The 20,726-nt window shown below is 39.4% G+C and overlaps 1 protein-coding gene across 1 annotated transcript; it reads left to right on the top strand.

Moving 5' to 3' along the window:
• Positions 1-130: 130 nt before the first annotated feature.
• slc33a2 (solute carrier family 33 member 2) lies at positions 131-20,109 on the top strand. Its single transcript, XM_087795402.1, has 6 exons — positions 131-194; positions 608-1,395; positions 8,835-8,982; positions 12,122-12,222; positions 15,007-15,116; positions 17,649-20,109. Exons 2-6 carry the CDS (start codon positions 690-692, stop codon positions 17,853-17,855), a joined length of 1,272 nt encoding a protein of 423 aa, XP_087651528.1. The 5' UTR covers positions 131-194; positions 608-689; the 3' UTR covers positions 17,856-20,109.
• Positions 20,110-20,726: the final 617 nt, after the last annotated feature.

The following is a 20,726-nucleotide window of genomic DNA, read 5'->3' as shown; positions in this document are numbered from 1 at the left end:
TACTAGAAAATTCACTATTTGGGTCTATTTTACTATTGAAAAGTTTCAGTATCTCTGTTCATTATGTTACTTTACATCACAAACGGGGGATTTTCAGTGAGGGCTATGGCAACCTCCAGTACTACCCGGCCACGACTGTAAACAAGCTAAGTTTGCAGTTCCTCACCGTTCAGACACTTACATGTGATTTCGCAGTACGTACATTGTTATTAAATATATTGTAAAAATGATAACTACTGTGTAAGATAAATGTGTCAATGCAATTACACAAAATAATTTCTGATTTCGCTTGACAATATCAGTGAGATGTTAGCGGTTGTAGCAAGTGTCCTCGTGTCATTTTGACTATACGTGGTTGCAGGTGAATTTACAAATGTGTGTCAAAGTACCTATAAAGACTGTAAACATTCTCACTCACGTGCAATTAGCAGTCATTGCGTTGACACGACATGAAACCGGGAAGCTAACGCTAGCATGTGGCTCTCAGGTGAACCTGATAGCTCCCTGACAGCACTCCTTGTATAGATCTGAATGGTTTGTGTTTATTTATATTCAAACACTTTGAATCTCCGATTTATTTCATCTACTTCTTTTTCCTTGTCCCTAGGGCAATATATTTTCAAGAAATCTGTCAACTCTACGATGACGTGACCAATGAACCTGCAGTGTCCATCACTACCTGCCTTCTGATGTGGATCATGAATGATAAACTGGTCTTCTTGGGCCTGCTGTACTTCGTCCAAGGCATCCCCTATGGTCTCCAATCTTCCTTGCTTCCCGTCTACCTGCGTGGGGCAGGTCATTCTCTCACCCGCATAGGTTTTACGAAGATCCTCTATTTCCCCTGGGTTCTAAAGGTTCTCTGGGCCCCTTTGGTGGACCGGGTTGCAACCAAACGTCGCTGGTTGGTAGCGACGGTGTCGGGATTGGCCCTGACATGTCTCTCCAGTGCCGCTCTGGCCCCAGAAGCACATATATGGGGGGTTGCCGGGACCCTATTAGCCATGAATACTTTGGCGTCGGTTCAGGATATCGCCGTAGACGGTGCAGCCGTGGGGTTGTTGAAAGGTCGCGGGGAACTGGGTCTGGGTAACACGGCCCAAGTTGTGGGGTATAAAGCTGGATCTGTGTTCGCGGGAGGGGGACTGCTGGCAGTGATCGACGTTGCAGGATGGAGCTGGATGTTTATGCTGTTGACGTTCGTTTATGCGGGCGTAGCACTCTTTGTGTGGGGGGCCCCGGTGCTGGATGATGAAGCGCTAAAGGCCCAGCAGACAGATGGCAGCAGACGCGGACAAACCCTTGATGCCATGAGACCATGGACAGTGTGGAGAAAGCTCCTTGCTGTCCCTGGAACCGCCTGGACAGTCCTGTATGTGCTCACATACAAACTAGGTGAGTATGGAAAAATCGGTACACAATGACGATGTGAATCATAACGGCAAATATGATAATATTTGACATTGTAATCACACTTGGATTACAACATCAAAGCTTGTTTGATGTGCATTTTTCCATTCTCTAACTGTTCACCCAAGTGTTCCACCCTTTTTCTCAATTTGTTTATGATTTAAAGGTGCGTAAAGGTCTGCTTATCCATTTTTAATTGCAAATGCACAGTTTTAATTTTTAAAATCAGTTTTATTTCATGTTCAATACATTACAATGATAATGTGCAAGATTGCAGGTCAATTTCCAAAATTTGAGTCAAAAAACTTTAGTTATTTTAGTTTTATTTTTGTGGCCAGCCAGATGTATTCAATTAAAAATATATATATTCATTTTTGTGACCACACACATTTTGTAGTCACATATTTTCTCCTTTATAATTTAGAATCAATAGAGACGGTAAAGATGAGGTTGGTTTGGACTAATGAGGTGAGTATGTAGGGTTCAAAGTCGACCACTAGATGTCTCTGTTGTCGTGTATGTGAATGCGGTTCAGCCTCGAAAAGTTTTTCGATACTAAATATTCTGTTGTCTATTGAAGCTTTCCTCTTAAAGTTTCCAAAACAAAAAGTAGTACAACAATAGTTAACAAGTTACACGCATTTCATCCGTTCCTGCAGCCATGATTCTGTTCCAGAAGAGGATCTAAAAGTAAATGTAGATTATGAGGAGCTGTGTAAGTGTGTGTGTTTGTGTGGGAGAGAGTTAATATGACCAGGAGTTTGGTGTTTGGTAGCAGAAGGGGATTATGACGGGATTAGACTCTTTGTGTCTGTGGTGCTGAAATGCAAGAGGGTGCATCATGGTGGTGTTAGTGTATGTGGGTGGGTGCAATATAATGGTCTCTTCACATATGCATATCATAGACGTGTGCATGTACGTTGATCTATATGCCTTTGTTTTTAAGTGGTGAGTGCATGTGTACGTGGTGAGGGTTCTGTAATCGGATGAGCCCCGGCAGACAACACCACTAGACAAAATATGAGGGCTGGCTGGAGCCCCTTAATCTGTCTAGAGAGCACCCCCCTTCTGTCTCACAGCACTCTCTCCCTTGTACTTAAGCACAGTAAGAGACTGATGCTGCAGATTATTATTTTTGATTTGTAATGTCTTTTTTCCTGTGTGTCAGTGTCATCAATTGTTTGCTGTCACACTGGCCCGAATAATTCACCACACTTGCAAAGACGCTGTGTTATATTTCAAATGAGACCAGGATGTCCCGGCGTTGTTGCCAATGTGAGACAGTATTGTTTTTGTGCAAAGGGGTGTGTGTACGGGTGAATCTGGTGATACTGGTGATGGCCCCCTCCCTATTTTGGACACGAATGGAAGACACCCCCCCCCCATGCTCCATCATGAACTTTTACTTTGCACCATGTCTAACATCGTGAAGCGCCTTGCCTCTGAACTCTGACCCTTTTGAGTCCACAAGCATGATGGGATACTTGTCTTGTTAGGGCAGCTAACCAGGGATGATCGACAGTGACAAAACTTAAAACAGAGTTTCAAAATATTACAGTTTTTAAATATCTTTGTTGCTACAAAGGTATTTTTTGTCAGTGAAAACAGCAAATACACAAAGCAATTAAAGTTTAACCTTATTGTCTTTTAAGACACTGCCGACTGGAGTGTTGATCATTATAATAAAACAGCATGAGTGATACAATTTAACTGCTCATCAAGTGCCTTTGAATTAGAAGCCTTTGTGGCGCCAGATCTCAATTAGTGTCAGAGTGAATGTGCAAGAATCCAGACTTAAAGTCTAGGCCTGGAAGGTGTGAAACCTTCTAAATCGTTTCATAATTTGATTAATATTGTAGAACATTCTACCATGTGATATTTACAACTAATTTTCTAAATATTGCTCATTTATAATATATAAAAAGGTGAATGTTCTGTGTATTATCTTGTAATTTTAATTGTAACCCATTTATTGATGAGCTATATTCTAGACAAGTCTTGCAATGTGGTTTTGGGGGAAGGTAGAGAAGATTGAGAGGAAAACTTGGGTGAGAGGGTGGAGGGCATTTTCCAGAGGGGAAAAAGCAGGAAGCTGATGGAGGGAATGAATTAATGAACAACCGCCACATGGTGCTCTAATAGCACATGGCCAAAGATATAAATGCATTTATCCTCACAGTCCAAAAGAAGATACATTTGGTTTGTGATTTTGAAATGCAATTTAAAGTGTGAATCAATTTATCATAGTATAGTTCTAGATTTACCTGCTCAAATCGGATCAATTTAACAGTTCAGAGTTTCAACCTTTTCTTTTGGCTCCATATCTTGTATGTATCAAGTTTTCAGCTTCAACCTTAGGGACACCAATAGATTATAGAATCTGTCTCTCTCTATTTTATGTACCAAGGCAAGAATAACTTCGCATTAACATGGTATTTACGAGAAAAAAAAAATTGTAAATGGAAACCTTACCACAGGGCGGACCAAACACTGTTATACCCTGTGATTGTGTTTTTGTCGCTCTCTTTGTTACTGGTAAGGGTAGTAATATTAATAATACAACAAGTCAAGCTACGTGTCATATTGGAGCAGGTCGTTTTTTTTTTATCTCAGCCTGTCAAAAAACTAAAAAACAAACACATTTTAATTAAGTTTATGGTTCTGATAATGGAACAGAAAAGATTATTAAATTGTTTTTAAATGCAAGACAAGGTATCAAAATATATTAATACCGTGGGACAATAATTTTCGGTAAAAAAAAACGTTATCTGCTTTTTTAAGCTGTATTTTGTATTTTTCAAGAACAACTTGGTAATATTATTTGACAGTATTGGTCGGTCTTTAAGATGTGCATTTGGAATTCTCAAGTACTGATCAATGCACAAAATCTAAAAGGATTTCAAATGGAAAATAAAAAAAACTCAAGCTAATCACTCATACCAGTTTAACTTTACATTTAGTGATCAGCTTAATTAGTTGTCGCATTTTGAGATTCACAAATCTGAAAATAAATAATGTTATGGACATAAACTCCTTGACATCTGAAGTGAAGGAGAAGGTGAAAAAACTGATATTCAAGAGCCTATGGGCACTTGCATTGTTTACTTTCAGGGAGCCTAAGTTGTAAGTGTAGTGGGAGGAGGTGTGTGTTTTCCACCATGTAGTATGTATGAAGAAGCCTGTGTGTTCAGATGATGTAGTTGAGCCGGTGTGTCCTCAGTGCGCTTGCCTGAGTTGTTTTCTAATCTGCAGCCTGGACGAGATGATTTGACCCCACTGTCCTCACCGACCTCTTACCCTCGCCTCACCCTTATCCCCCTCTGTAACACCCAGCCCCCTCTCACTGCACCCAAACACACACATGCACACCCAAACACACTCAGGACATCTAATCTTAACTCTCTCACCCTATCACAGGATTAACTCCGTCACACATTTAATAGCAAAAGTATCGTTTTTTCTTTGTCTTTTGACTTACAATTGGGTTTAAATTTGGTTCGAGTAGTAAAGTAAAATTTAGAAGTGATTTAGATTTGATTAGACATAATATTTGGGATAATTCTGCGACTTCCCTAGAACATTTAACTACATTACTAACCTGCAAGGTCACTGGGACGGCACGTCACACTTTTAGTCCTAGTCTAGTCGCAATCGCAACGACTACTAGGGGTGTGTATTGGCAATAATCTGTTGATACAATGGGTGTCACGATACAGGGGCAACTATAAAATATATTGCGATATATTGTGATACTATAGGAACAAGGATATGTTTGTAGTATTGTCTGAGTACTTGACTCTTGTGTTGCAGTTTTTGAAACTAAAATATGTCCAAACATCAGCTATAAAAGTCTAATCTAAAGTCGACCGTATCCTCTCATCCTCAGTCATCGTTTTTCAATGTTCCTTCAACTGCGGAGGATGTAATGACTGCTGCCATCTAGCGGTCGGAAATTATTTTAACAAACGATTAACCATAAAAGAGCTATAGTAATAGATAAAATATAATTTCAAAGCCAAAAATGAAAAAAATCGATACAGTGCTGTCTAGGTTCCAGTATTGTGGAAAATATTTTTGCAAAATGTCGCCATTTTGACATTTTCCAACACACTTGCCTTGATTTCTTTTCCTTTTTTTTGTTTTTTTGTGTGAAGTGTCTTGTGTACACTGTTTTTGTCAAGAGATATTATTTATTGTAGGAGTTAACCATCCACACTACAAACTTTGTTTGTTTTCAACTTGTATTTTCACAAGCACTTCTTCACCAACAAAGTCTGTAACCAATCTTCCTCATCTCTTTCCTCTAATGTCTTCATCCTGCCTTCTCTCTTGTAATTGCCAGTTTTTGCAGCGTTGTGCATTTTTGTTATCCACCTCTCTTGTTAACCAATGCTCCGTGTTATCTCTCCCTTTCTAATTTTCTTTTTCTACACACACAGGCCTTCCTTTTCTCTTGTTCCATGCTTTTCTCCTTCCCCTCTAATCCCGCTTGTTTAATCTTAGCGGATGTCTAATGAAATCCCTGCTGAAATGGACAATTGGTGCTTTGAGAATATTTATAGAAAGGAATAATCAGCCTGGTTGTGTTTGTCTGCACGCGCCCCCCCCCCACCCCCTCTCCAACTCCAGTCTTTAAAGAAATAATTAGTTGAAGGCAGGACGCTGAAAGCACCGAGCTCTGAGCTAAACATGCAGATGTGCACAGTTGCGAACAGCCATGGGTAAACAACCCGGGCATCATGGGTACCACTGCTGCCAATGTTTACCTTGTTATTGCTAATATGGTTTCAGCAGATTTGAAGCGACTTGAAACGGATCCACACAGAAATCTGTAGCGATCCCACGTTTTTAGCATCCAGCTATTTTTCAGGGTATGTTTATTAAACAGTGTTGCAATTACTATTATTTTTTCCTAGAAAGAAATACAACTGTAAGCTGGGGATGTATATTTTCAAAAATCTGGCAATACGATATGTATCACGATACAGGGGTTAACAATGGGATATATTGCAATATATATTTGATACTGTATAGTATATATTTGTAATATTGTCCAAGTACTTGACTGTGGTGTTGCAGAATTTACAGACCACATGACTCTTCAAAAAGTCATAACTGCTTTCATTTGTTTTGAAGCCAAAATTTGCTAAATATACATTTTAAACGCTCCTGGAGTCAACTGTATCCTCTCGTCCTCAGTCATTTCAGCAACTCGCAGGATTTCAATGTTCATTTAACCGTAGAGGATGTAATGAAGATTGTAAATTGTAAAAAATAGAATTATTTTATTTTACACACACATTATTGAACTTTAAACCTTAAAAACTATGGCAACATCTTAAATATGAGGTGCAAGCCACATTCACAGCGATTCAGTTCTCTCGAATATTGATGCAGTATCTTGGAAAAGATTATCCGGATATGTCGCCATATCGATAATTTTTAACACTACTGTAGGCTACAGAAGTAAACTGAGACTTTTGTTTAAGAATTAAATTAGGAACATTCAAGGCAGTAGATCTGTAGAGAAACATTTCTGCGATTATCTTATTGGGTTTTTAACAGTGTGACAAAACAAGAGGGGTTTTGGTTCTAAAATATTGAGAAATGACACAGGTTACCCCCAGAAATAGTAAATAACCAAGGGTTGATGAGGAATCAACATTAATTAATAAATTAATTCAAGAAGTTGAAATAACCTAAAGGAAAGCAGAATAACACTTGTTGATGGATAGTTTTACAATAAAAAAATAACTCTACTTTCATTTTAATGCATACATGTTGCCCTTAAAGTATTTGTTAATATTTATTTGTTTTCAAAATCCACAAACGCACACAACCATCTAACTATATATTTTCTTTCACAAGTGACTACAAAGTACCTGTCCAAATGTACTTGACAAACATGGGTTTCACTGCTTTGCTTGTAAACTGCCAAGACTGAAACACAAATGACACGACTGAGAGGAGAACAAGTGTTTCCTTTTTCAAAAATCCTCACATTTCCTCCTCCTTGCTGTTGCCGGGTTGTCACACACGTCTGTGACACTCTTGTTTCGGCTGCTGCACTCCCAATCACCGGGAGCTCCTCAGTGTTCTCTTTTATTGTTTCTTTTTTTCACCAGAGTCTGTTTCATCTTCTCTTCTCTTCCTCTATTTTTGTTTGTCTCCTGGCTGACTGAGTGAGTGAGTGAGTCGTCGGTTGTGTTGCCTCGTCTTTTGACAGCAATCTGGGAGCTGAGCTGTCACTCACAGGCGCTCCTTGGTCCCACTGTCTTTCTGAAGTCAGTCTCCATTAATATAATAATGGCGTATTGTCTGCGCCACTGAATATTTTACTGTAGTGTTCAGCAGAACATTACCCTCACGCACAACACCACACAGAGAAAGTCATAGCGCCTGACAGAAACTTTTCATTCTGACTGAAATGTCTTTGAGCAGTCTGATTCATCTTTGGAACTTTTTGGTCTTTTGTTGTGTCGTGCTAGGCCTTCGTTTGATAAAGTGACTGAGGGTTTTTTGTTCTTGTCATTATGTATTATTGACACTTTCCAGGAATAGGTCTAGGTGTGTCGAATGTGCAGTTTTTCTGATTCACCAATCGTCACGTCAGGAAAAACCACCTCGTTCCAAACAGCCTCCTCATCAGACTGGAGCGCTCAGATGCATCTGTGGAGGCGTCTTTCATTGTTACTGTAAAAGACACATGCTTAGTCAGAGACATCCCGGCAGTTGTCAAATTAACGGCAAAAGGGCTGAATAAATGTAGAAAGAGATCTTTGTGGAAGTGAATATTTGGATGTGAATGAGGTGAATCGCATGTCAGGCTTTGTTTCCACCTGATCTCAGACCAAAACAACACCACGAATGTGACAGAGCTTCCTGGATATTTTACTCACAACCGCCAATTATGTTTTCCTCGACTGCTGAATATGCTCTCTACACTTGAGAGGGGACTTTGACGAACACGATCTAGAATTCACACTAAAGTCTAACATTTTCCATTCCATCCCATCTATAGGTTTAAATAATGACAGTAGTTTAAAGTTTCAATCAAGTATTTCTCAGATATAAACTATGAATAAAGCAACAAACAACAGAGCAGGGGTCTCAAACTCGACTGGCCACCAGAGAGCAATTCTTGCAGGGACTGGGACATAGACTGGGGGTCTTTTAGAAGTCTTTTAGACAAATTTGATTTATATATATTTTTTAATTAATGCAACACTGTTTTTTCTGGATTCATACTTGTTTACCTGCTGTGATTGGTTTCTCAGCATCTCAACATTTGAAGCATGTGAGTTAGTCAGGAGAGTTGAGTTTTCACGTTGGTTTAACCACCTGATGTTGAACAAAAAATGAGTCCCTTGCTCTGCCAACTCCCTTAAAAAATAAAACTTAATACTTGTCATCCTTCCCCCCAGGTGAGCAAGGAGCTGTGACCATGTTTCCTCTCTTCCTGTTGGATCATCACATGACTGCCAGGGAGCTCGGCTTCTGGAATGGCGTCGTCGCAATGGGTTTCTCCATCTGCGGTTCGTCTTTGGGAGGTTTGCTGCTCGCCCAGTTCAGGTAGTCCTTTTTTTGTCTATCATCATGGTTTTACCAATCTCTTGAGCCTCAGACTGCGTACATTTCAGCCATTACCCTTTTGTTTTGAAAACAGGAAAGATAAAATAGAAACAGAATCTCATTAACACTTAAATAGAAACTGTTTTTTGTTTTTGTATTTAACCCTAGTGTTCACTGAGTCAAGGTGAACGACCTATATGTATTTTTGGAAGACACGCAGGTCGTTCATCTTGACCCAGAGACAACACAAGTGATATGACAAGACATTTGTTTTCAGACCTTAGGGTCACCTTGACTCTGCGATAACACAATGGTAAAGATATCTTAAACTATCCGATTTGTTGTAAACCAATTGAAGATGGTTTTATATTTGAAGATGTTTTGTTGAACCAGAAATTCAAGATTACCAAAACACTAGCACAATGAAGCATAAACATTGACACAGGACACACCACGATCTATTTTCTTTGTAATTAATTATTCAAAACTATCTCTACACAACAATCATTTCCGGTTCAATATTTTCAGCATAAAATAAAACACCAAGTTTCTTTTAAAGACTTTTTCTCTCTAATTATCTGTTTATATTATTATTTTTAATTAACTGATTAATCACATCAGAAAAGCCGATAACAAATTGATTTTGTTGTTTAATTTTACTTGTTGACAACTGTCAAAGGCAAACGGGTCGATTTCTGTTTCCTGTTTTCAAAAATAAAAATCAATTAGCCGCCACAAACACGGACCAACGTCATTTGTGTGTATGAACGCCTTGTTCACTGAGGACACACTATACTTTTGATGCAATTGTTGTGACTTTGTCCACATAGCTTTGTTTGGTTGGTAATATTTTGATAATTCTAGATTGGTTGTCCCAGCACAAACGTAATAATGATAAATAACACACACATCTAAACGTTTCATCAGTGTTAACCTCAACCATAGTTAATAGTTGCATAAGCTGAAGTGCTCTTACCTCATTATGGTCTGGCCCATGGCTAGCATGACATAAGATAACTATAAATAACATCATGCTCTAATGCAAAATCATATAGTTGCTCGTTCTGCAAGAAAAGAACGTATTTAATTGATGTGGATGTTTTAAATAAAACCAGCACTTATGTGGCTGCATTGCTTTTATATCCACAGCTCAGAGTTTTCTCTCGGCAATCTGCTTTTAATCCTCACGTAAGAGTGAAACAGACAAACACAGAAGATAAAACGCCTCTTCAATGGAAAGCGCCTTCTAAAGACATTTCTGGTTTTACCTGTCTTTTATTAGTTTAACAGAATAAGCCTTTAATGTGTTTACTACGATAGCTTACGTAAGAAAAGTGCAACATCAGTGATTGTATTAGTGTTTGTTTTACATTTTTTCTAGGTACACACACCACAGCTGTGCTTCGAGTGTAAAGAAATTCCTCTCAAATCCCTTTGAAGCATTTCTTCCCTATACTTGCACACACACACACACACACAAACACACACAAAGGTTTATCCAAGTGTACTTCTACCTTATATCTTAGTCGAGGGTTTTTCCTCCTTTTATAAAAAACGGCTGAGTTGTCAGCGACCCTCTTTGCGAACAGAGCTGGCAACTTGAGAACGCAACTATTCTTATCTGGGCCCGGCCCGTGTGCGGTGGCAGCCAGGCGGCTTCTCTTTCTCACACTCACGCTCCCCTCAGCATCTCTCAAGACCGTGATATGAATGGCTGTCATTGAGAGGAGACACACAGGAGCAGCAGTGAGGAGAAAGTGTTTAGCATGTGAATGATGCAGGATTGGTTTTCCTCGACTGAGGTATGGAAAGGTTTGAGGAAGAGGAGAGGGATGAAGGAGGTCCAGGGAGGTTGTAAATTACTGTAACAAGACGGTTCTTTTTTTCTCGCCTGTAGAAGTCTAGTGCATTTTCTATACATTCTACTGCTTTTATCAACAATAAAATATACCTTCTCAATTTAAGAACTTGCTCTAGATGACAAGATGTTAAATCAAAATCTCGCTTGATATTTAAACATGTTTATTAGACCTGGGCAAAGTGTGGCTTCGGTATTTGGCCCTCATGATGTATGAGTAATACTGAAGAACCGAAGTCCTGACAGTTTTTTTTATTCATTACTAACTCTAAAAACATGTTTGTTCAGAGAGAATATTAATTTAAAAAAAGTTTATATAAAATAAATTAATATCCAACTGAATGATGATTTGGGGGTAATTAAATGTTATGTCATAATTATACTTTTATATATTTTATCCCTCCAAGCTTTTACGTAATATTAAGGCTCTTGTATTGGTCCCGATGGCCCCTCATCGCTGTCATGGATTATAATGTGATCTTTTTAGAACCGGGTTTGGATTGTGTAAGGCCCTGACATCAACTACATCTTTCTTTATTCCTGTCTCTGGGTAATGAAAAATACACCTTTTTTTTTTTCTTAGAGGAAAGCCCTGAAAATCTCTCATTTTATTTATTTTATTTTACTCTTTCAAACCCAAACTAATGCCATTTAATGTTGTCATCACAGACATTTTATGGTAGAAGCTACTGGCGCCTTTAAATGTTTTTTCAGGATTTCACTGTGAGGATTATATCTGGTTAAGGCAAGTCTTCCTGTAGTGACTGACTCACAATCCATTAGCATGAGAGAGTGATTATGATAACTAAGGGTTGTTTTAACTGCTCCCTGAGACTATTTCAGACACAGTCGTTTTCCATCGTCTGCTTTTTTTCTCCACCTTAGTACAACAGTAATTACATGCAGAAATATAAACAAACACTCTCAGCTCTTTGAGTGGCAGGTATCCTCTGGGTGATTGGCATTAATCCCTAATGTCACACAACAGTGTGGGTGTAAGTGTGTGTCTAAGTGTGAGCCATCAGTGATTAATTATCTTGCTCATGCTGCGGATTCCTCAGGTTATTGATTACGTCATGAACCAAACCCAGAGGGGGATGATTTTCTCACCTTAACAGGGAATCAATTAGCGTCTGGGGACTTGTTTACTCAAGCACGTGTGTGAGCGCTTGGTAGTGTGTGTGTGCATGCTAATGTTCGTGTACTAAAAAGAAACGCACAAAATGAATCAATGCAAGAAGTTGTTGATGGTCTTTTTTGTGTCTGCTCATCTGTACCCAGCATCGGCTCTATGATGCGACGCGTGTTTGTGTTGAGGACCATCAGCATGGTGTTCCAGAGTTCCCTGCTCACTGTCCTAGAGCCTTCTCCGTTAATGAAAGGTGAGTCTGTGTTCTACACACTAATGATCTTGGGGTCGACATGACGGCAAATGTGAACGGGAAGCTTCAGAGACAAAGCTTAAGGAGGTCAGGCTCGGAAAGTTTGGACATGTGCAGAAACTGGGGACATGTGGGACGAAGACTTTAAAAAAAGTTGATGCCAAAAATGTGATCTGACGGGAACGTTTTTTTTTTCCCTGTTTGTTATTAACTCTTCCAAGCAGGCAATTTTTTGGTTGTGCTACAACGTATACCAGACTGGGGAGGGGCCGGTTCCTCGGAAAAGAAACCCCCAAAATTGTAAGGAAACGTTGATAATGGAATAAGGAACATGATGAGGTAGGGTTAGTCAGAGTCATCGTACACTTGTTTGGATTCTAATCCTGTTCTGAACAGAACAGTAGATTCAAGTTAGGTAATCTCTTAGTTCAGTTATCCAACTCAATTCTTGATATCAATAAGTTGTTTTAATTAATTAGTTATAAAGTCATGTGGTATGAGTTCCTTGGTGGAGGTATACATTGTCTAAATGCTTTTCCCCTTATTTTTGCACGGGTATTCCAAGTTAATTGGTGTACATCTTTTCTAAAATGTACACGTTATTGTGTGTCTGTGGTGTCTCTGTTGCCTGATATTATTATACATATTTTGTCTTAAACCGGTTTGCTCTGCCAGACTTTTTGGCACGTTTGTAACAATAGAAGGTGAAAACAGCTGACGCAACAGAGGATTTTCTTACCTTTAGAACCTTTAAATCTTTCTGAACAGTTTTGGACAACCTCTCCGTCCAGTTATTTAGCCGTAAGAGTCATGGTTTGTCGAATCCTGTTTCTACCTGGGAAAGAGCAGTTTTAACCAAATTATTTGCCCTAATCTGAATCTTGTTACACCATTTTTAAAGTTAAGTTAAAGCCAGCTATAATGACATCTTGCAGCATTGATGAAACTAAGTGGCTGCACTCAAAGCAAGTCTTGCATATTTCTAAAGAGCTGAGACAGCGAGCCACAACATGCTGGAAAATGCATTTTGGTGATATCGCCTGTGGCATGGTGCGGAGGCATTAAAATAGAAGTAACACTTACCTTAAGTGGATGGCTTCTGTGTATTTGGATTGGCTAAAGCTAAATAGCTGTGGTTTCTTTAGCCTTAATTAAACTTGTGTAACTGTATCAAGAGAAACAGAAAAGTTGCCAGGGTTTGTTTGTCCAAATGAACAGTGTTGCTCATAGCTTCAGCTCTTGCTAGCATCTTCTAATAAACAACAAGCTAGCTCTCTACAGGATCAAACTTTACACATGAAGCTGGAAATGGAAAACAAATCCACTTAATCTGTTCACTCACTCGATATATTAAGATATTTTGCGATATTGTAGGAACAATGATATATTTGTAGTATTGCCCTAGTACTTTCTTCTGGTGTTGTAGAATTTACAGTATGACCCTTGACAAATTCTTCACTGCTTTAATTTTTTGGGAATTCAAAATATGTCTATATAATATCAGCTTCGTAAGGTGCTGGAGTCACCTGTATCCTCTTGTCCTCAGTCATTGTGGGAGTTCATTGTTCCTTTAGCTGCAGAAGATGCAATGACTGCTGACATTAAGTGGCCGTAAGCTTAATTGCAACATAAAAATAAATGAATTTACACACTCTTAATTGAACAATAAATCATAAAGGAACTATGGTAACATATAAAATATGTTTTGCACGCCAAAAAGGAAAAAACAATTCTTAAAAAAATAAGATACAGTGCTGTTGAATATCAATACTTTATCGTGGGAATAGGGTATTAATGTGTAGTAACGGTTGCATTTGTATTCTTAATGAGCGAGCTGAGGTACATAACACCTAGACACCTTTAAGGGTTTGGCTGTTACTTCAAGTCTTAAGCAGACTGGGAGTCTAATCCAGGGCCCTGTGGAGACGTCTTAATATCTTCAAGTTAGACCTTCATGAGGTCCTTAGTTCTCTTGTGATCAGCACAAATTCCAAATATCATAAACATTTGGTGGTAAAATGTCACGACTTTGAGACGAGTCTATGCCTTGATGAGTGGGTTATTTAGCGTACAATGATTGACAACTTGTACGTTCCTCCAGAGAGACGTTCAGTGGTTAACGCGTGAATGACACGTCTGATTTCGCTGCACAGCCACTCACAAAGCACTCGAGATTCACAATCCTGCCCTTCATCTCCGCCGGAGGTTTCAGTTCTCCGATCAGTCCTTTCAGACTGAAAGTTGAGGCCGACCCTCCCCCCACCCCCCCACTATATACGCAGAACAAAGATTTCAGGGAAAGTGAAGTGAGGAAAAGAAAACAGAAAAACATTCAGTTTGAGAATTTTCAATATTACATGATAACTCTCCGCTTGCCACTATTCTAGTCGGATCAGTCGGCGTTATCCGTGTGACTCCCACAGTCTGGTGTCGCTGACTGAAGAGTCTTATTCTGCAAAAACTCTGGCGGCTCGAGTGAATAATTCAGTGCAAGCAGGAGCACAGACAGATCGGCTCTGTGGTTCCTCTGTGTTTCCCACTAACAGCGCTCCGCCACTTCCCCTCAGAGGATTCACTACATGTGTTTTGGGGATGAGGCGGGTGGTAGCGCAAGGAAACAGTTGAGACTTTTCATCAGCTCGCTTTTTCCAAGTGCTTTGTCTCCTTCCTACTTCCTACAAGAGCGTCAGTCGCGAGCTTAACTTGTGAAATTCTCTTTCAGCCGTTTTCCCTGTCACACTTTCCTAATTTCCGCCTCTGAATTAAACTTTTTTGTGTCCTCAGCCATGGCCGTCCTGAGCATGGGCATCCAGCACTTCCTGGGCGGACTCATCACCACGCTTACCTTCACCACTATGATGCACTGCACACAGAGGGCAGAGGAAAGCATTCAGGTACAATTTTTGGGTGTTGAAGGTTTGACATTACTTTTATGAAACCAATAAAAATGGTTTGGTAACTCTTTCTATGATGGTATAGGGTTTAATCCATATGATTCCTTTTGTAAGAGTGTCCTTAAGGCGATCACTTAAAGCACGTTTTTACAACATCTTCAATAAAGTCTTATCAAGGTATTCATAATGTATTATACACAAGAATTTCATAGCAAGTGGTACAAATGTTTCTTTTTAAACTTAATTACAATATATTCTAGACACTCACAAGAAAAACAAATTAGAAATTAGTTTGATTAAAGGCTGAACGGAAAGCATTGCTCACGGAAACGAATATCAAGCTCAAGCACCAGACAAGAGGGAACAAGTGACTGAGAAATGACATGACTAATAATCTATAATTATGATGGTAATTAATTAATTTTTATTTATTTCATAATGTTACATAGTTGCTCGTGCCTATATATATATATACCTGTATATATATATATATATAAGTAAGTAAGTAAGTAAGTAATATTTATTTATATAGCGCTTTTCCAGACCACGGTCACAAAGCGCTTTAACAATCAAAACAATACTCAAAAAAGTATATACTTTAAAGATCAAGATAATACTGAGAACAACACAGGAGTTCCAGAAAATCAAGGAAAAGCCTGAACAAATAGAAACGTCTTAAGATGTTTCTTAAAGGAGTCAGTAGAATATATATATATATATATTTTAATTCTGACCTTGTAGATTAAACGTGACCATTTGAGCTGCATTATTCTTGATGTTACACAGACTTGTACAGTCATGGTTTATGTCTTTATATGCCGATGACGATTCTTGCTTCAATCACGCTATTTCGTAACGTTCGGTCAGTCCCTTCAACGCCACACCTACGATCACGTACTGTCGTCTCCTCTGCCTGTCACTTCTCATCAGCTGTTTCCACCTGGAAAATTTCAAAAGCCGTCGCAGACCCACTTTCTATTCAGAAAGTCTTTTTTCGCTTTTGTCCCCCGATCTCTCCATATGTGCCCCCCCGCCCACCCTCCACGCCTTTGTCACGCCGTGGTCCTTCTTTCCTCACCGACTTTCTCTTCTGCTCTTTGGGTTCTCTCTTCTTTGACATAACTTCTTTTGTCCCCCGTCGTAACTGGGCCATCTTTGCCTGGAGGTGGTCGCGGTCGGCGCAGTCGCTCACTCACTCGCTCCCTGAAGGTGACAAATTATCATTTAAATTGCTGTCACTCCTAAAGTGGCCTGGGCTGCTGCACACATTACAAGGATCCACCAGCGAAGTACGCGAAAACCGGGACAGGTTTAAGACGTTCTCAGGACACATGTACGGGTTAGCTTAAGTCTGTGTACGCGCATGGAGAAGCATTAGCCTCCGTGTATTGAACGCGGTGCTATCCAGTGACAGAAAGCTGATCGTGTGAGTGCTTGTTAACGATCCCCAGGAGAAAGAAACCAAATCTGTTAAACAAGTTGCTGAGGATAAAGGCACTCCACTTAGATGTGGTCACGCAGGATCTGGGTGTTCTGTACCTGGGCGGCTGCGCCACAGACAGTCATCAGTCCAGAGAGGTCCATGATCAACACAGACTTAAAAAAAACACTGAATTTAGAAATGAACTGGTATGAGCCTCTGATTCTCTTGAGCTTGTTGTAGTGCCTTTGGTGAGAGGAGGTAACAGGTTAGGTACGATTAGGTAATATCGCTCCTCCAGTCTTTAAAAAAAAAAAAAAAAGCTCCAGGCCGAGATCAGATCTTCGTCTCCACTTGGCCTTCGTCCATCGTCTCATGTCCCGATCTCACGCTTTCTCTTTCAGATCTTTTGTCAGTTTTTCTGCATCACAATCATTTCCTCTTCGCTCTGATTTCAAACATTTCCCATGAGTCTGCGAGCACGAGCACGTCTGGGGAGAGTGACATACTGCATTAAACATGTTTATTGCCCGGGTTACGTTCTAAAAAAAAGAAAATTTAACAAATACAATTTTTCACTTTCTCACTAAATTCCCAATATTCATTGGAATCTCAGGAAAACGATGTCACAACACAATCCGATGCTTGTAATCCATGCGTTTGTGTCTTCTCGTTTGGACTATTGTAACAGTTTAATTTCGTGTCTAAACAAGAAGGATCTGTCTCGCCTGCAGTTAACACAAAACTCTGCAGCGAGAATTCTGACCCGCTCTAGTAGAAGAACTCACATTTCCTCGATCTTTAAAACTCTTAACTGGCTGCCAATTTCTTTCAGGATCAACTTTAAAATTCTGGTTCTTACTATAAGAGCAATTCATGGTCAGGCTCCTCCTTACATCAGTGATCTGATCCAGCCTTACACCCCAGCTCGGGCTCTGAGGTCTGTGGATCAGAATCTACTGATGGTTCCTCGCACACGGTTCAGGACCAGAGGAGAGAAATCCTTCCAGGCTGTTGCTCCTAAGCTCTTGGAACGATCTTCCTCTCCCTCTGTGTCAAGACCTATTTCCCTCAGCTTCATTTTTTTTTTGAATGATTTTCTTTCTGTCCAGGCGACCCACTACAGTTTCCTGGCCACCCTGGAGGTCCTGGGTAAGCTGACGTTCGGCGTTCTGGCCGGAGGAGTGGTGGACATGTTTGGCTTCCAAGTGGCCTTCCTCTTCTTCCTCACCCTCTCGGCCGGCACCGCCCTGCACGTGTGGACCGCCACCTTCACCGGAGCGCTGAGGGAGCATCAGCTCAAAGACCAGCCCAAGTGAACCAGGACAAGGCTTTTCTTTTTTAGGTGCTCACCGTGGAGATGAACGCTTCATAAATATGTTTACTTTTTTTGCCATATTTAAAGGATTTCAGCCATTTGCACATTTTTAAGTTTCTTAGCGCTGATTTTTAATATTAAGAGCAGGGAAAGTTGATGAATATTTGTGACATACAGTATAACAAGGGAAATGTAAAATATTAGAAATGTACACTATAGCTCATCTTTAGAGGATAATATAAAGGGAAAAGGATCACATGTCATTTATTTTATATGTACTACTTATCATCAGGTAGAGACAAAGATAGGGGTAATAGAAATATATGATTTATTTACTTTTTATTTTCATATTTAGAAACATTAAGAATATTTATTTTTCTTAATTGATTATATATTTTTCACACAATTTTTTCTTTCTGAAACTTTTTTTTTCAGTTATAGCAAAAAGTCATTATAAAGAAAGATGCATCTTTTTTTCACCTGTAAATAATCATCGTCACTCATCTTCCTCCTCTCGCGTCCTAATAACGATGCATCTGAGCCTTTATTAGTGTTTGAGCAGCAATAAGAGCAACTACCATGAGGTGCGCTGTATGTGAATGTTTCAAGGTTTACAGTGACTCCACTACCTCGTATCAGCGTCGTGTGGTGCGATAGCAGGTGAGAAACAACTGTCACGACGATGTGCTGTGCCAGCTGTGATCCAGCAGCTAATCCTGCGCCATGCTAAATGTTTTATCAACATGTGGATGTATTTACAATATCAACAGCTGTTCAAATGAATGGGTAGTGATTAGGGGTGTAAGAAAATATCCGTATGCCGATATATCGCGATAATCTTTTCAACGATACTGTATCGATTTCTTTTTCTTTTAAAAAATACATTTTCTTTTATCATTTTCTGGCCTGCAAATAATACTTTATGTGCAAGTCCAATCAGATGTGTTTATAATAGAATAATTCAATTACATAATTTTTTTATTTACACATAACATGCAAATATTCATACAGCGTTTATTTTTGTGTTGCAAATTAACCTCTGGCCGCTAGGTGGCAGCGTTCGTTACATCCTCCGCAGCTAAAGCAACAATGTAATAATGTGAGATCGTGGCCATGATTGAGGACGAGAGGATACAGTCGACTTCAGCTTCTTTTAAAGCTGATGTTTGGACATGTTTCAGTTTCTAAACAAATGAAACGGTAACACCTTCGTCAAGAATCCTGCGATTTGTAATTTATGCAACACCAGAGTCAAGTACTCGGACAATACTACAAATATATTCTTGTTCCTAAATTATGGCAATATTGAATCATTGTCCAAGTACTGGATAAATGTCATCGCTAGAATTTTGCCAATATACACCCCTAGTAGTGATAAGAAATTATGATTAATAACATAATAGTGGAAATTAAAAGTTAGACTCGACTGAGATCAAATATATGTAGATGTAGCTGTAAGTAATATAAAATAAAATGTTGATCAGAATTAAAATGAAAAACTGTTTTATTACAACTGTGTTGAGTGAGAGCTCCGGATGATGATGCCAGTGACTCATATTAAAAGCTAAAGTACAGGAAATGAAACCGTTCAGAAAGTTTCCATTTCTAGTACTGTGACGATGAGTCAGTCTTTTGCAATAATCATTTATCTCATGTAAAAAAAAAGACTAGAAAGTACACTGTAGCTGTTGATGGAACTGTATATGAGATGCATATTTAAGGTAGACGGCACAAGACAAAGCTGTAGCTGAATGTATTGAACATAGACTGCACAGATGTAGACTTCAGTTTGAATTCACCTGCACAAATAGAAGGACGCATCAACTCGGACGGACTGATTTGTCCCGACTAGTCCAGCACTTGTTGCAAAGCACATGTATTATCTCTGTCACATTAAAGAAAAAAGCTGCTGAGTGAATGTGAGTGTGTGTGTTCTTGTGTCTGCGTGACCTCTGATATTTGACCGCCGTCACCGGCTCCTCCATCCCCCGAGGCAGGGCTCTGTCTTTAAGGACTGTCTCACCTTTGAAAATCCAGCCTGGATTATAGTGGCAGTGAACACAACACTGGCTGTGAGCGGAGCAGGCTGAAGGCTAGCGAGGTGAATAGACCGTGTGTCACAGGATCCAGCAGCAATCCAGCTCTAATGACACAACAAATGCTGTGAAGGGGGATTAGGGCAGATTACACAGCCCCTGAATACACCTCCACTTTACACTTTCTCACCAGGCCTCATTATTTGGGAGGGATGTTTGTATAGCGAGGAGGGCCAGAAGATTTACTCTCATCCCTGCAGCACAAGTCCTCGCCGATTCTATCCATTTGTTTGTCTTCAGGATTAAAACTTTCAAAAACAAAAAGTGTTTTTTTGAAAGTGCCATTTCATGATCTTTATTTGACAACACCTCATAGATGAAACCTGGTTCATGTGTGTTGAATTGTATTTAAATATACATATATTAGAATCTAATTAATCTTCGTAATTTATTGATCGCTCTGAACCAGTCTTTTTTTTATCCATTAACTAAACGGACCCATTTTTCAAATGGTGTTTAATATGGTTTCTTTAATAGATACTGAAACCAGAGTGACGTTCTAAATGTTGTTTTATCCGTCATCCTAGCTAAAGACAATGACAAATCCACTTTGCATTAATAAAAAATATACATCCATTATTTAAGATACAGAAAAAACCGACGTGAACCCTGTCCAAATTTGTTTTATTGTGACCTATGTCCAAAATTGATGTTATAGTAAATTTTGTTGCATATTTACAGAATTGTGATACTTATTCTAAACCAAGATTACTAAATGTAACCGTGTGGTAGGTTTTCACCTCAGAAAGACTGCAGCTAGCACTGCTAACAACAAG

This window comes from Callionymus lyra, chromosome 1 (assembly GCF_982586985.1).
Source record: "Callionymus lyra chromosome 1, fCalLyr1.hap1.1, whole genome shotgun sequence".
Lineage (NCBI taxonomy): Eukaryota > Metazoa > Chordata > Actinopteri > Syngnathiformes > Callionymidae > Callionymus > Callionymus lyra.
This window is presented reverse-complemented; position numbering and strand designations above follow the sequence as displayed.